General features: G+C 31.9%; 2 protein-coding genes across 2 annotated transcripts in view; both read left to right on the plus strand.

Annotated features, from left to right (window-relative positions):
• The first annotated feature begins 2,353 nt into the window (after positions 1 to 2,353).
• LOC119832673 (putative inorganic phosphate cotransporter) lies at positions 2,354 to 8,256 on the plus strand. The gene is made up of 8 exons (XM_038356382.1): positions 2,354 to 2,390; positions 3,602 to 3,834; positions 4,930 to 5,169; positions 5,342 to 5,551; positions 5,745 to 5,912; positions 6,051 to 6,267; positions 7,179 to 7,417; positions 8,026 to 8,256. The coding sequence occupies exons 1-8, from the start codon at positions 2,354 to 2,356 to the stop codon at positions 8,254 to 8,256; spliced, it is 1,575 nt and encodes a 524-aa protein (XP_038212310.1).
• Positions 8,257 to 12,334: 4,078 nt separating this feature from the next.
• The window catches only part of LOC119832390 (putative inorganic phosphate cotransporter), a 26,219-nt gene continuing 22,707 nt past the window's right edge, over positions 12,335 to 15,846 (plus strand). The window contains exon 1 of the mRNA XM_038356062.1: positions 12,335 to 12,511. The gene's annotated coding sequence lies outside the window, so the exon portion shown is untranslated. The remainder of the gene's footprint in view (positions 12,512 to 15,846) is intronic.

The raw sequence follows: 15,846 nt of genomic DNA on the forward strand, positions 1-15,846 counted from the left end.
AGGGTTTAGGCCATAATCCACCACGCTGGCCAAGTGCGGGTTGGCAGATGTCACATATCGTCGAATTTTTGATTCTCAGACATGCCGGTTTCCTCACGATGTTTTTCTTCACTGTTTCGAGCAGAGGTGATATGTGGATAACACATGTGCAGGTAAAAAGAAAATCAATTTATTTCCTGCATGCTCTCGCCTGGTCTCGAACCACCGACATATAAATATTTTAAGTCCGAGGTCCTCACCATTGAGCCACCACTGAACCGCATATAATATACGCTTAATAATATAAACCATTATAATATACCCAATTCTTGAAAATATTTGGATTGAGTCGCATAAACGTTGAAATTTGTCCATAAAAAATCGATAACAGCGTTAATGAAGTATGGAAAAAATAAATGTATTGTCGTTTTTATTTGTTGTGCATATATTTGTATTACCTGTAGACTAAAAGTATGCAGTCATTAATTATATCATATCCTCGTTACATACACAAATTAATTAAGAAGTGAAAATAGGTAAAATAGGATGACAAAGACTTTGTCTCCAACTACGAGTTTTTTATCAATTGGCCTTTCCCTGTTAATTACTTTTAATACGTAATAATTTAAAACTATGTTCAAATCGGTATATAAAACTATGCTTTATGAGGTTTATGAGCGCGTAGCATATCTTATTTATGTAATAGAGAGCCGCGTTAGGTACACAACTCAAGAACAGCTGAATGTATTACGTTCATATCTTATAATATTTTTTTGTTTGTTGTAGTCGTCTCTAATTGGATTAATATAATTACTAGCAAAATTTTTAACAACAGAGAAGTAATTAGCATAATATTATCTAATAAATGTCTTTGTGATATAAATTATATTTATATCGCAAAGAAAAAAAAAATATAAATAACACTCATATTAATTCCACTATTTCTTAAGTGCCCAATGTTGCTACCTGTATTAGATTTTTCTTTAATGTACCGAAACAAAATTTTACACATTGCAGACAGCAGTGTTGCCTCGACCTCTCTGTAGGAAACTCCTAAGCTGTGTAAAGCAGAAACGCAAACTTTTGAGTACGTATTGTGTTGTACAGTACTAAAGTTGTTATTGAATTTTCTGGTAGTCACAAAATTGGCCGTCAGGAGTATTCGTTGATAGTTAACGGCATTGAAACTCTATATGCATTAAACGAGATAGGTAGTTTACAAATATATTACGATTTTGCATTACATTATGGTAAGCAATTTTCGGTACTTTTTTAATTGTAAATTGTTTTTATCATTTTATAAAATTTCGTTTTAATTTCTTCGGCTGCTAAAATGTGTTCAAAACATGGATGTAGTATTATAGGGTATCTTGTATACTTCACACGCTCGTTTAATGTTTGCAGGAGAGAAGAAATGTTTAGTAATGACGACTTTTTCACAAACAGTCTTATGTAGTCCCGATTTAAAAGTATTCAATTCATGAAATTGAGTTTCACAACATACTGTATATCAAGAGAAATACGAACGGGTTTTATTATAATTTGCATGTATAATTGGTAGACTTTATTCGCTTTTATCATTGACATAGTTTTGGCTTTCATTCCCAATACCTTGTTAGCGGCATTTAGTCGTTTGAGAATTTTGAGAAGTTACATTGAGAATAAAATTTTTCGCGGGTCCGTTAATTGGGAACTGACATAAATAAGGAAAAGAATAATCACACTAATATTATGTGAAAATTTATTTGTTTGGATGTTTGCCCGTCAATCATTTTGAAACTACTGGACGGATTTTGATGAAATTTGGTATATAGACTGGGTATGAGCTGACTTGGGTGATAGGGTAATTTAATTTCTCATTCCATATATATATATATATATATATATGGATATATATATATATATATATATATATATATATATATATTAGTTCAATTTGTAGTCAAGATAGCTTCTACTGACCTCCCCTACCACATTCATAAATTAGAACCGCGTCGTCTGTAAAACTCACGCTAGGGCCTAAATGTAACAATTCAATGGACTACTATCACTTGACTATTACCTAAGGTAATAGAATTAAGTGTTATTGTATTCTTCCATATAAATCTGTATCTAAAGTTTTACTTATCTGAATTCAACTCGAGAGAGAGATGAATTTATCAGATCCCTTGTCACGTCGTCTCATAGACACACGCTCAGTATCATTTGATAATGTCATTTAGGTTATTTTGTATATATGTTATAATGCAGTATCAAAAATACTGAGATATGGTGTACTGACGTTAAATGTACGTAATTTTACATTTAGTATAAATTGTTATTTTGTGATATACAGAAGATTATAAAGATCTCTGTCGCTCGATTGGTTAAGGCAATGACGTTGACGGGATGGAGGCTGCTTTTGAACAGAGGTAATTACTTTTACGTTTTATTGATAAATCGAACTTATTACTAACGACAAACTGTTTTTATCCGACTTGGTATCATGTATTTTGTAAGTTTAAATCTTAATGTTCATTAGGTTATATTTGAATGATCTGTTAAATTACAAAAAAAAAATGAATGATTTTAAATCTAACAAACATATTTACCTATTCAAGGTGCTCTTTAAATTAATCATTGCTTGATGTTGGAATTGCCTAGAGTTAACTACATGAGCTTAACAAGCTTGTTTTGTATTTTTTTAAAGTTTCATCATTTCCACTGCAGTAAAAAAGTAATCCAAAAATATACAAAATTTTCAGAAGTGTTGAAAACCTAATGATACAATAAAAAATCATAAAGATGATCTCTACAAACTTCTTTAAACGGTTAAAAACCATGCAAAAATACAGGCAATCATTCTGATATTTTGTCAAATCATTCTTCAAGCAACTTAATGGCTTAATAGTGATTTACTTCTAATCCAATCAACAGATATTTAATGAGACGCGTATTTTTGGTTCTGAGCGACGATATCTACGCATGTGTGCGTGCGTCATTCTCTTGTAGGTAGTTTCCTTAAGTGGTACGCTAGCGTGTGTTAGCCTTGTCGCCAGATAATATGTAGATTAATCTTAAAATGACAGATTTGAAACATCAAATAATCAAATCAGTGTTACATAAACTTTGTTAAGATTGCGTTACATAATTGATAAGTTCACAACAATAATATTAAATCAAGTAATGAAATCGTCATTTATTATAATGATTATTCTTTTATATTCTATAATATACTATTTCTGTTAATATCATAGTTGTGGTCTATTCTTATTCATAAAACGAATAAAACTTTTCTACATTCATATCGTTTTGTGCAGAAAAGTAATTTTTGTAAATTATTAGTTCTATGAGAGATATAACCTATAACACAGTCAATTAATAACAATTTTATGTAGCTTTTAATGACTTCCTTTAGAAGACGTCAAATAGGATGTATCCTTTTTGTTGGTGAGGCCGCGAATATTTGTAAGAATTCGTCCGCGACCAGATAACTATCTAGTCTTACATTTCATCAAACATTTTAAATGGATTAAGATTTATATCCTTATTCTGCCACTATTTGACCTTATAAATTTAATCGATCATTTCTCTCACATTAGGAAATATTAGCAGTATATACAATCGAACGTATTTATTTCAGTTTTGTTCGTACCCCAGCGGTATATCCTGGGTCTTTTGGGTCTCTTTGCACTCGCAAATGCATTCACAATGCGCGTATGCTTGAGCATGACAATCACCCAAATGGTGGTCCATGCGGCGCCATCTGAACATATCATAGGTGAAACGTGCCCAGACGATAACGATTTAGTTAATGAAACCTTAACAACAAATGTTTCGAGCATATTGCCACCTGTAAGTATGGTGTTTGGTGTTGTTTTTATTGCAACGTCAACTTTCTTACCACTTGCTGTTCGCCCCGGTTTCGTCCGGGGTACGTGTAGCCTATGTCACTTAGTGATTATACAGCTAATGGTAGAAGAATTTTTGAAATCGGTCCAGTTATTTTTGTATGAAAACTAGTTTTAATAAAAGAACTAAACCGCCTTCTAATTGTTACATAGAGATCAAGTTTAAGTGGAACCATGCGGAAAGTCAGCTTTCAAAGAAAATAGGAATCATCAAAATCGCTTCACTAATTCAAAAGTTCTGAGATAACAAAGCAAAAAAAAAAAAATCAATCGAATTGATAACCTCCTCTTTTTCTGATGTAGATTGAAAACACAAATGTTGCTTCTTTATAATATTAGACAAAACTTACTGATATTGAGATAGATTATCAGATATTAATGTCGAAGAAGTAGGTGTCAGAAGCAATAATCTTGATGATTGCATAAATTTATTTCGAGTAGATGCCTCTATGTGTATCATTTGTTTGCCTTTGTTAAATCCACACAATATACCATAGTCATTGAAAACTACAAACAAGTCATTACTATCTTTATGAGTGGGCTTTAATATTTTACACGATGTTCAGTAGTCACAGGTAAAATAACATCCTGAACAATGACTTAAGTCCGTATAATCATATAAGTCGGAACACTCGTGATTTAAGATTGATGAGCGTTTGTTTATTTCACGTTTTAATAAACAATTATCAACTTTAAAATTGAATTGTTCTTGACATTGAGAAGCGGCTTATAGCGGATGCCTTGAATTATGTCTGTAGAGTTATAGCTTAATGTATTTTTATTGTAGCAAAACTGAATACGATAAGAAAAAAATCGTTATAACAAAAGTTATTGTCGATAGTATGCTTCCGTTGGTTTTGCTTATTTTTTACCATGGAAGTAACCTCGTTGGTTCGAGTTTGACCCAATTCTTCAATTATTAAAGTATAATTCAATCAAAGCAAGCAAAAATATTGTATGAAATTGTTACGACTTAAATTTATTGCAAGCTAAATTACGATTTAAATTGTTCACTTTAAGGTTCATTTTAAATGAAACGGTTCTTCTTATCATTTTTTAGGGTCGGCATCGTTATGATTGGGACGAAAAAACACAAGGGTTTCTTTTGAGCGCCTTCTATTATGGCTATGTTCTAACTCATTTACCTGGTGGCCGTTTGGCTGAGAAATTTGGAGGCAAATGGACGATTGGTATCAGTCTTTTGATTACTTCTGTAGCTACTGTGGTAACTCCTTGGGCAGTGAGCGTAGGGGGTGCTCTGGGACTCTTCATAATAAGAGTAATAGAAGGTGCTGGTGAAGTAAGTGATGACCATGTTTCATACAACAAAAGTTTTTAGTTTTCCCTTGAAAAGAAATAAAAAAGTTGAAAATAATTTAGTGAATTTAGTATATTATACTTTGGCATTTATATTAGTCAATTTTATGTTTAAATTTTAATACCATTTGTTAATATAATCAAAATTTGCATAGGGTCCCGTTACACCTGGTTTTGTACTCTTATTGGCAAGATGGGTTCCTCCTGCAGAAAGATCACGATTTGGCGCTATGATATTTGGTGGAGCTCAGATTGGTAATATCTTGGGCCCATACATATCTGGTTTACTACTGGCTGACGGAGGTGACTGGGCCAACGTTTTTTACGTATTTGGAGGCCTTGGTATTATATGGTTTTTATTTTGGGTAAGAAAAGTTTATTGGAGTATAAAATTGTATTAAAGCGATGGGTGTTACAAATTCAACACAAAATAATTCAACTGATGCCTTAGTATCTTTTGTGATGCCCGCAATTTATTGAAATACCCGCTCAATTCCAATATCCTTATTTTTCACTGACTTCCCATTCGAATTTATTTTCAATTGGATTTTATTTTAGGTGCTTCTTTGTTACAATACTCCCAATTCGCATCCTTTTATATCGGATCAAGAGCGCAAATATTTGAACGAAAACATTGTAGCATCCGGTCTCCACAAGAAATTGGACCCCGTCCCTTTCAAAGCATTGCTTCGATCTGCTCCTCTTTGGTCTCTCGTTTTTGCAGCTGTAAGTATTGATTTGATGATTTATACGATAAAAATACCCACATTAGTGTAATTAAAAAAAACTTCCTCCAACATCCTTAAAAATATGAAATTTTGGATGTACTTCATTTAACATTTCGTTGTATTTAATTATTTCTAGGTAGGTCACGATTGGGGCTACTTCACAATGATAACAGATCTGCCAAAGTACTTCTCTGGAGTTCTTAAATTTAATATCAAAGACACAGGACTCATGTCATCACTTCCATATATCGCTATGTACATTTGCTCGTTTATGTTTGCCTCATTTTGTGATATTTGCATCAAAAAGAAATGGCACAGTATTACAACAGGAAGAAAAATATATACTACAGTTTGTAAGTAGCTACAAATAATTAGTTTAACTTTTTCGACAATTCGTGTAAAGCAGACAGAATGACTCCATTTGATAAGGCAGTTAATAATATTTACTTAATATGATTAGCTTAATATCTTAATACATACAGATGAAAATTAAGGTCTTCCTGCTTCATTGAAAACTTGACCTACATTTGAATTACGTTTTAAATTCATTGAAGGTCGGGGTTTGCTGACGGATACAAAATTCGATTTATCTGGAGCTAAAAAATTGTATACAATTGGCACGAGCGCATACTCAATGATACTTTTCTTACGTGCCCTAAATTTTATTATTAACAAAATATGATTATGGTTTTCTTGTCCAAGTTTTGTACAAAGTAATAAACAGCTTCGACACTTTTGATGATAACACTTAATAAAGTGTTAAATATTACACATTATGAAAAACAATTACTTTCTACAATAAAAAAAATCAGATCATATTCTAAAATTACAATGAATTCCCATTAAATACAAAAAGATTCACATAATCAAATCCACGAAACCTATCGTTATATTGTAACAACAAATGAACTTTTTTCATGTTTGGGAACATCGGTTAACGAATATACAGCAAATACTGGCACACTATCAATTCCATTTTGTCATAGTCTGGTAAAACGGAATATAAGATATCTCTGGAGTCATGAATGACAAGAGCAATGGCTTTAGGGGTTATCTCTAGCATAAGGGTGGATCAACGCAGACATTAATTATGAGCCCTTTATATCTAAGTTTGAATTAATATCTACAAATATAATAATATTAATAGTCGTTTATATCTGGTTGTACATTTTTTTCTTGCCGTTGTAGTAGTCATTGATATTCAACACGTTTCCTCAAGATAATCTCCAAATATTATCAGTTGAAAGAAAACCATTTTTTACAGCGTCATCCTTGCCGGCCTTATTTATTATTCTGGCCTCGTACTCTGGATGCGACCGTCTTCAAGCTGTGGGCTTATTTGTGGCGTCGATGGCTTTCATGGGAGGTTTCTATAGTAGCGTGAAGATTAATGCAATGGACATCGCTCCAAATTATGCGGGTACCTGCTCGGCTATGGTGAATGGGTTGGCCGCTGTGTCTGGTATCACTACGCCGTATCTGATCGGATTGTTAACTCCGGATGTAAGTTTTACATAAAATGTTTCTATATAAAGTAGTTGATAACATCATAAGACAGATAATATTGTTTGTTAATCACCAGCATTCAATAGTTTTAAGAGTCAATGTTTAAACGCAGAATATCTTATTAGTAAAATACAACCTATTATTTTGTCTTAGGTAGTGGAAAAACTTTAGTATGACTTTTTCCGCTTTATTTAGGCACGGTGTCATGGTTACGATTAATACATTTTTCGGTCAAACGTGAAAATTAACCAAGCGTTCTACAGCTTCCTGTAATACGTTTTTTACGAGTATTGACGTAAAACCCGTTCGTTTTTTGTTTAGATGTAAGAATTCCAACTTGTTTTATTAGTTATATAATAAGTTGGAAAATAATTTGACAACAAAAATGTATGGGACTACACGGTAGGCCAGGACTGTTTTATGCAGTGGCATATACATATGTGCACAATAGAACACGCTTTTAGCTCATGAAGGTCAAATATTTTCATTCATCAGTTTGAGAAGTAAATTTTTAGACTCATGTTTATTAGCATAATTCGTATTTGATTGATTTATATGAATAACTCAATATGAACCGGTTGTCTTACATACTCTACAATTTTCAGCAAACAATAGGACAATGGAGGATTGCATTTTGGACTGTATTCGCTGTGTTAGTTGGCACTAACATTATTTACCTGATATGGGGATCTGGTGAACAACAGTGGTGGGACGATGTAGATAAGTACGGGTATCCGCCAGATTGGAAGCATGGACCCTTCAAGAAAAGGCAAGAAGACACAGAGAAGAAAGTTGTCCACCCGAAACACGACCACTCGCCAATATCTGATGATTAAATGAAAGTATACAAAATTGAGTTATATTTATTTATTCTATTACCTAAAATATATCGAGAATAGGCAGTTGATTCTTTTGATAGTTTTGGTCTAATGACAGTCAAGATCTTAGTCGACAATCTGTTTTTAAAGCCCATTCCTTCTTTCTGGTCATCGATCCTTTCTCAGTCCATTACCCCTTAAAAGCCGCATTCGACTGTTCATGGGCGGTGGCGGTGATCGCTTACCGTAAGGCGAATCACCAGCTCAGCTGCCCGCTATGATATAAAAAAGCTTATGAATACAGCAGGTGAAATAGAAAAAAACAGAATGTATGAGAAATTGCCAATCGAACACTTCACTCTCTCAATCACTGAGAAATTAATTCTTTTGTATTTGCTTATAGTTAAGGCGTTAAATATTATTATGTTATAGGTACATTTGAGTTCAATTTACTGAGAAATTATAAGACTTATAAGGTTTGGCCTTTGACCGCATATTTTATTCATGTCTAAATGATGAATCATAGAAAAATATTGTTTTTTTAGTAAAAAAATGACCTTTTTTTATTTTAGGGCAGACGATTAACTCGAAATCTTCGTAAACAAAGCACAAGTTTAAACACAGCCTACTTAATGTTATAAATGCGAAAGTTTGTAAGGATGTGTGTGTGTTTGTTGCTCTTCCACGCAAAAAACTACTGAACCGATTGCAATGAAATTTGGTACGTAGACAACTGGACAACTGGAATAACATATAGGCAACTTTTTATCCCGATATTTTTACGGGATACGGACTTACGCGGGTGAAACCTCGGGGCGTTACAAGTAATATATATATAATAATCATCAGTTTTTCGTATTTCGTAAAGTAATTTATATTTCATTTCACGACGATCATGGTCATTGCTCTTTTATTCAAGCAGGCGTCTTATTTTAGTAAATTGTCATTCAATATTTACTTAATATCGTAATATCTGATGAGCAAAATGTTTTACCTATCTTGTATTTTTATACATATCTTATTGCAGCATTATAAGATAAGCTATACTTTTAAATTAACTACTAGCACCGAGGCTACATGCTACATGCTTTGCTATCGGAAATTGATTTGATATCTATATTAATATCTCAATCTCGTTATATAATCTTGTGCTAGTAAGATCAAATCATAATCGTACTTCGAAATACGATATATTAATGTTCGTTTGACAAATATTTCCCATGAAATATTCTTAGATTGGATTTTCAGTTTCATAGTCAACAAGAAAGAATAGTATCGTCTGTTTATTTATGTTTTAAAAACTGTTGGTACTGGAATTTGTATATTTTGTATGAGAATAAACTACATTTTTGTATAAACATATAAATTGATTATTTTTATTGATAATTTTTTTAGCGTACCCCGCTAAAAGTAAAATACAGATGACAATTTATTTTTTTCACTTCCGTGTATGTTATCGTTATATGTTTTACGATTTAACAAGCCGTTCGTAATTTGTTAAGCTTCAAAGTGACAATTTTCTTTAAAGTTAAACCAATCTCAAGTCATTGTATTTTACTAGAAAATTTCAAACAACTTCATAAGAAATGCCGATGGTGGTAGGTACTAGTTGCGATTTGACTAGTTTTCTGTTAATTTTTAAGTTTTACCACAGATAACATAATACTGTACTAGCTTTACTGACCTTGAAATAACCGGCAAACGTTCATATTATGGCATGCGCAAACAATATGTATTATTATATAATATCAGTTATGAATGAATTTATTATTTTCCAATACGTCTTACCATTCCAAAAATGTATTTCTCACATTCATTGCATTAATTGAATCTATTGAACACAATTCAAATGGAAAATTTATCCAAATGAATTATCTTCTGTCTAAAATGACCAGTTAAAAATAAAAAAAATTTACATTAGAGAACGCGCCAAAGTCACATACAGATATAAAAAATTCCTCAACATACATTTACAAAACATATTGATTCACTGAACGACCATGTACCTTTTTGATACCCACGATACCCACGGCCCCCGGGGATGGAGCCGTGGGTTATGTCGGATTCTTACCGACCAAAACCCTACTGTGTTCCGTCTAGCCACTTGAGTGATGGGGCCACGGAAGCTGGTTAAAATACGTCCGCGACCCCTTCGGCGGCTGCCCGTTGCCGGGCCAGGCGCATAATTAGAGCAAAGTGGGATCACCGCTCTACCCTCCTGTAGGCGGTAGGCTCCACGCCGCCTCGCCGCATCGGACAATAGATTAAATCCCCGATCCAGTGCCCGACGCCCTTCGTCAAGGAGGCAGGTTGCGACCGTGTAAAGCAACGACCATGTACCTAGTAAAATGTAACATACTACCCATTAAATATTGCGAATTAAAATGTTTATTTTTCCGTTTATACAGTCATTATAAAAATACGTTGCAAAGAGAGTGAAACATAAATATAATAGTATAATATTCGTTGTCGATTTTCAAAGTCGGGTATTAATAATAATTTTCTTGTGAGTTATTCAAAGTTTCATTGTACTAATGAAAACGCTTTCCTATTGTTTGAATAAAATATGTGTAATATTATGGATTTTATGTGTAACTAATCTCTTTTTACATCGTTATGAATATATCATTAAAATATATGTAGATTAATTGTTTTATAACACGTAGCTCGTATGGATAATACTATACTTACTTTATAAAATATCACTTGACTCATGGTTATTTATTACTTTTTTATACTAGGTTATTTGTCTAATAATGTAGGAAATACGCGTCAACGTACGTAACAAACCGTAAGAGCTATAGAAGTTGCATTAACTTTACCTATTATGAAAATTCAAAACATAATTTTAATTGAGTTGGCAAGAGATCAGGGAGTTGACGGTATGCTTCCGCAAATAGATCAAACTTTGTAGAATAAGGGATAAATAAAAGAAAGATGAGGCGAATAAAGGAATGGATTCGCAAAGAGGAATATGTATGCGTCTAGCTCTACAATTATATAAAACACATTAGTGTTCATGCTACTATTTCACGTATATATATTTTGTACGGGTGTGTACATAAACAGGCCCAATTCGACCCGAAACATGCTCAACATATGAGCTGCGATACTTAAGATTGGTTGGTAATGCTACTTTAAAATGACTACAGCTTTATTCTGTACTAGACGTACACGACTCGTCCTGGCTCCGCCCGGATAAAAAGATTTCCGTTTTAACCCTTACAATTAGTTAATCGGGATAAAAAGTCCCAAGTCAGCTCATATCCTGTTGGCATACCAAATTTCATTAAAATTCGTTGAGCAGTTTCAGCGTGATTGACGGACAAACATCCATACAAAACTTTCACATTTATAATATCAGTATGAAGTATGATGTAATTGGTACTAACTATACTTTAAGTTTAGTAGAGTTTTGTTATGTATAATTTTGGTTATCGGAGATTCGTTCAGCACATTCCGTAGTGATGCAGGTGCTCGAAGTTAATTTAATTCAAGAGTTTCTTGACGTAGATAAGAGTCCGCTTTAAATTTTAGATTATCAAAGGGTTCGAGTTCATATGTTACAATATATTGATATGTTATCACGACAATTGTACGTATCTTTCTAAGGCTTGAAAAAAAATGTGTCCGCACCAATGTCGTATAAGCAATTATCCTTTACTTGTATATTATATTTAGAGGACTTAACTAATTACTACTTACAAGTCAAAGTTTATTTACAAAAAGGGAAAACAATCGTTATTTATATAATGATCAGCAAATAACATTTATTTTAAAGTACTAAACGAAATGGTATTGAATGAAAGGGAAGAAGAAAAGGAAGTCAAGGGAATGTCTCATACTAGCTAAAGTTCTTATTATAATATGTTATAAATATTCTCGATACCTCTCAACATGGTAACCTTAGGCCCGTAATAAACGCTTTGGCTTTAAAACTTAATGTTCTTTAGTGGGAAAGTCACACAGAATAAATAATCCTCATACATCGATAGTAGGCAATAAAAACCGTCGTATCTCATTACCAATTCGAAATAAATGCAACAGAGTGTGGAATTAAGCGCATAATTGCTTTAATAGCGGCTCGTGATTACGATCGGGTCCATTCAACATCTTATAACATTCGCCTGAAGCACACGTTGGACGTCCGTGATGACTGATTTTGTACTGAGAGCATTTCTTAGAATATGCGCAGGAGTCGAACTGCGCAAACGTTTCGACGGTTTACGATTACGAGTGATATTTGGTGTACGGATGTACGAAACATTGCATAGTGAGTAGCTTTTGATGTATTTCTTGTGAAAAATTGTGGTGGAATGAAGTGGTGTTGTTAAAATATATATAGTTTATGGTTTACAAGTTTTTTGGAAATTTGAAATTACTGATAGCTATGTTAAGTAAATGCCATACATATAAGTTCCTATAACATTCATGAGAACGAAAAAAAATAAACATTATTTACTAATGCCTTAATATTACTTGTTTATATTGGATAAATAATTTGTTTTCGATCAAGTACGTTATTTTTATTAAGAAGGAAAGAAAATACATTTTCACATATAAATATAGGTATATTTTTCAAGCTGAATCTTATCTGATAAATATGATTCGCTTATTTAACCAGGTGTGATGGGAAATGTTTTGTTATTTATTAAGTAATTTATGCGTTGCTTTACATTTTTTTTCTTTATTTCACATTATGATATATCAACTTAATCGTATTTATTAAAATTGTGATTCATTAAAAAAATGGATTACTTTTTATAACAAGCAAATTATAAAAAATACGGTTGTGAATTATGTATGTTATCAAACTATATAACTATTTCACAAAAACTAGTACGAAAATTGAGCTATGAGCATATAATTCGTATAATTGCAATGCTATTTAATATTCATTAATGCTTAAGTACCAAGCGTAAATATCTTTACATAAAAAGGACTTAGTTCGTTCACAATAGTAACTCAAAACCAATATATCGTATCTCTATTATTTTAGGAATTTTAATTCGAGTGTAACATATTTTCAAATATTCCATACATGTTCACAACAAGCCTTTATGATATTCGTAAAATTTACTGCGATGTGTACGTAAAGAAACATATAAATAAAATAATTAGATACGCTTAGACTGGAGGATACGCCTCGATTTTAGGAATTTTGTCTATAATAGCCCTTCACATTTTTCTTTGGAAATGTATAATATATTACAAGTATCTAATAATTGGTGTGTTAGGTGCATAGAAACATTAGGTACTTTAAATAATGCCTAGCTACGTTTAATAGCATTCTTCGCATGCATATTTACATGGTTTGAGCTCTTTGATAAAGTACTATAAAATTAGTATTCATTATGTTTTGAAGTTCGAGTATATAAGAATGTTTTCTTAAAGATATTTCAGTTAAAGTTAACTGATAAAAAATTTATGCTTATTTTTAGATTTTAATGTTTTTATCTATGTATGATACATGCTCATTTAAAGGTTTTATTATTATAGGTAAAGTTGTTTTCAAGAAGTTGTTATTCTAGTTATAGGATTGTATTTTTTATTTATCTAGTTAAAGTAATAAACAAGAAAATAGCAAGGAGATAAAATGTATTCAAAAGTATAACCTAGATGTCTATTATTTCTAGAATATGAGCAATATTTTAAGATAGGACCATTGATATGTTTCTTCAATAACTTATAGTGTCGATAAATCAACCCTCCTGTCAAATTTTCAAAAGAAACATTCCATAGTTTCCAATCAGGTACATTAAAATGGTATAACAAGTTCACAAATAGTTAAATACGTTAGAATGTTATGATTTACCATTCCTAATAATTAAAAACAGTTTCTCTCGACCAAAAGATTTTGTCCATCAATTTCTTGCAATCTCTATGATTAAACGCGGTCTATCATCCTTCTTATTAAACACATACCTACATATATACCAATTAAACTAAAAGTGTTTTCCTTTTAAAGAGAAAATCACGAGTTTATCTGGAAAAAACATAGCGGTTAATCACCTGAAACTTGTTCTGTTAAGGAAAATATAAAAAGCCTTTTACTCATTGTATTGTCTCTATCAAAAGAATCCAACAGAAATCTAAAAGTATTTACTTTGATTCTTTGGAATGCAATAAAAATCTAATAGTATTTACTTTGGTTTTGATAGTTTCTAGTATTATCTAGTAACATGTATGAATTATTTTCTAATGTTTATTGAATATTGTATGTTTTGTGGATTTTAGGATATTTCTAAATATTATATATCTACAAAGATTGTCTACGTGAAAGTGTATTTGTTTGTGGTTCTTGCAAGTTACAACCGAACGATTTTATTACTTGATTTTTATGTCTATAGATATCTATAGGGCTAAGTAATTTATTTATGATATACAAGCTTTTTAAGATACTTTTTACTTCTGTGATATCTCATTTCCATGGGAAATTTTTTGACTACGCGAGCGAAGTTGTAAATGACAACTAGTAATATATTTTGAAGTTATTTGTCACCATTACATGCATATATCTACAATTTAATATAACATTAATATTGAAGTTACCAAGAAAAGCAGTCCCTCTTTAGTTTAGTACCTACCTGAAAAATAAACAAAAAAAAAAAAATATCCTTTTCATCAGTTTTTATTAAAACATTAAATCACAAATCTAATAAAATCTTAAAATTTTATAGTGCGAGACTAATAAAATATTTTTTGAAAAATAATACGTTAAGCCAGTGGTAATAATTAATAATAATTAATCAATAGCCCAAATTAGTACCAAGATTTAATTATTATATAACTAACTTTACTAGCTTTCGACCCGCGACTCTGTCCACGTAGTGAAAGCATTAGTTCAAAGCACAGACAGTCACGCGGTTCCCTCCTTATAGTTCAAGTTCCCGTAGGATTTCTGGATTCAAACTATCTCTATACACAATTTCTTTGCAGTAAATATTCGGCCCAGTAATTCCTAAGATCAGCACGTTCAAGCAAAAATGTTTTCTGCTTCACATATTAGTACTATAGATATATCACTGAAATATTTTATAGACACTTTGTTTAATTTTTCTCGTGTGTGATTAAGAAATACATACATACCGATTATAAAGACATTGGTCACGGACGAACTAGCTTTGTGCCCGTGACCTGTGCGCGCTGGAAAGTGCTTAAAACTTCGGCGGGTTAGTAAAATATTAAATGTTTGTTCAATTGGTGAATTCATAATATCAAAGAGATATTTTTTGCTTTCTGTGATGGTGGTAGCATACATGTATCAGATTACATCTATTAGATAAAACTATTATATATTTGGGTTAGTATATTATTTTTTATGCCATACGCCCGTGAATTATTTATATAAGTAATATTCTATTCATGAAATAGAAAAAGAATTATCATCATCATCGGCCCAAATATGTTCCCACTGCAGGGGCTCGGAGCTCCTAGTAAATGTGGGTGCAGGCCTTAATCCACCATGCCAAGCGCGGGTTGACAGTAAAAAAAATGTATATCTAAATTTTACACACAGTAAAAAAAAAAATGTATATTTAAATCTTCCATTAAATGTACCATAATAATTTCATAGAAATGCTGAAGTATAATGTATCTTAAATACCG

Source organism: Zerene cesonia, chromosome 15, assembly GCF_012273895.1.
Source record: "Zerene cesonia ecotype Mississippi chromosome 15, Zerene_cesonia_1.1, whole genome shotgun sequence".
Lineage (NCBI taxonomy): Eukaryota > Metazoa > Arthropoda > Insecta > Lepidoptera > Pieridae > Zerene > Zerene cesonia.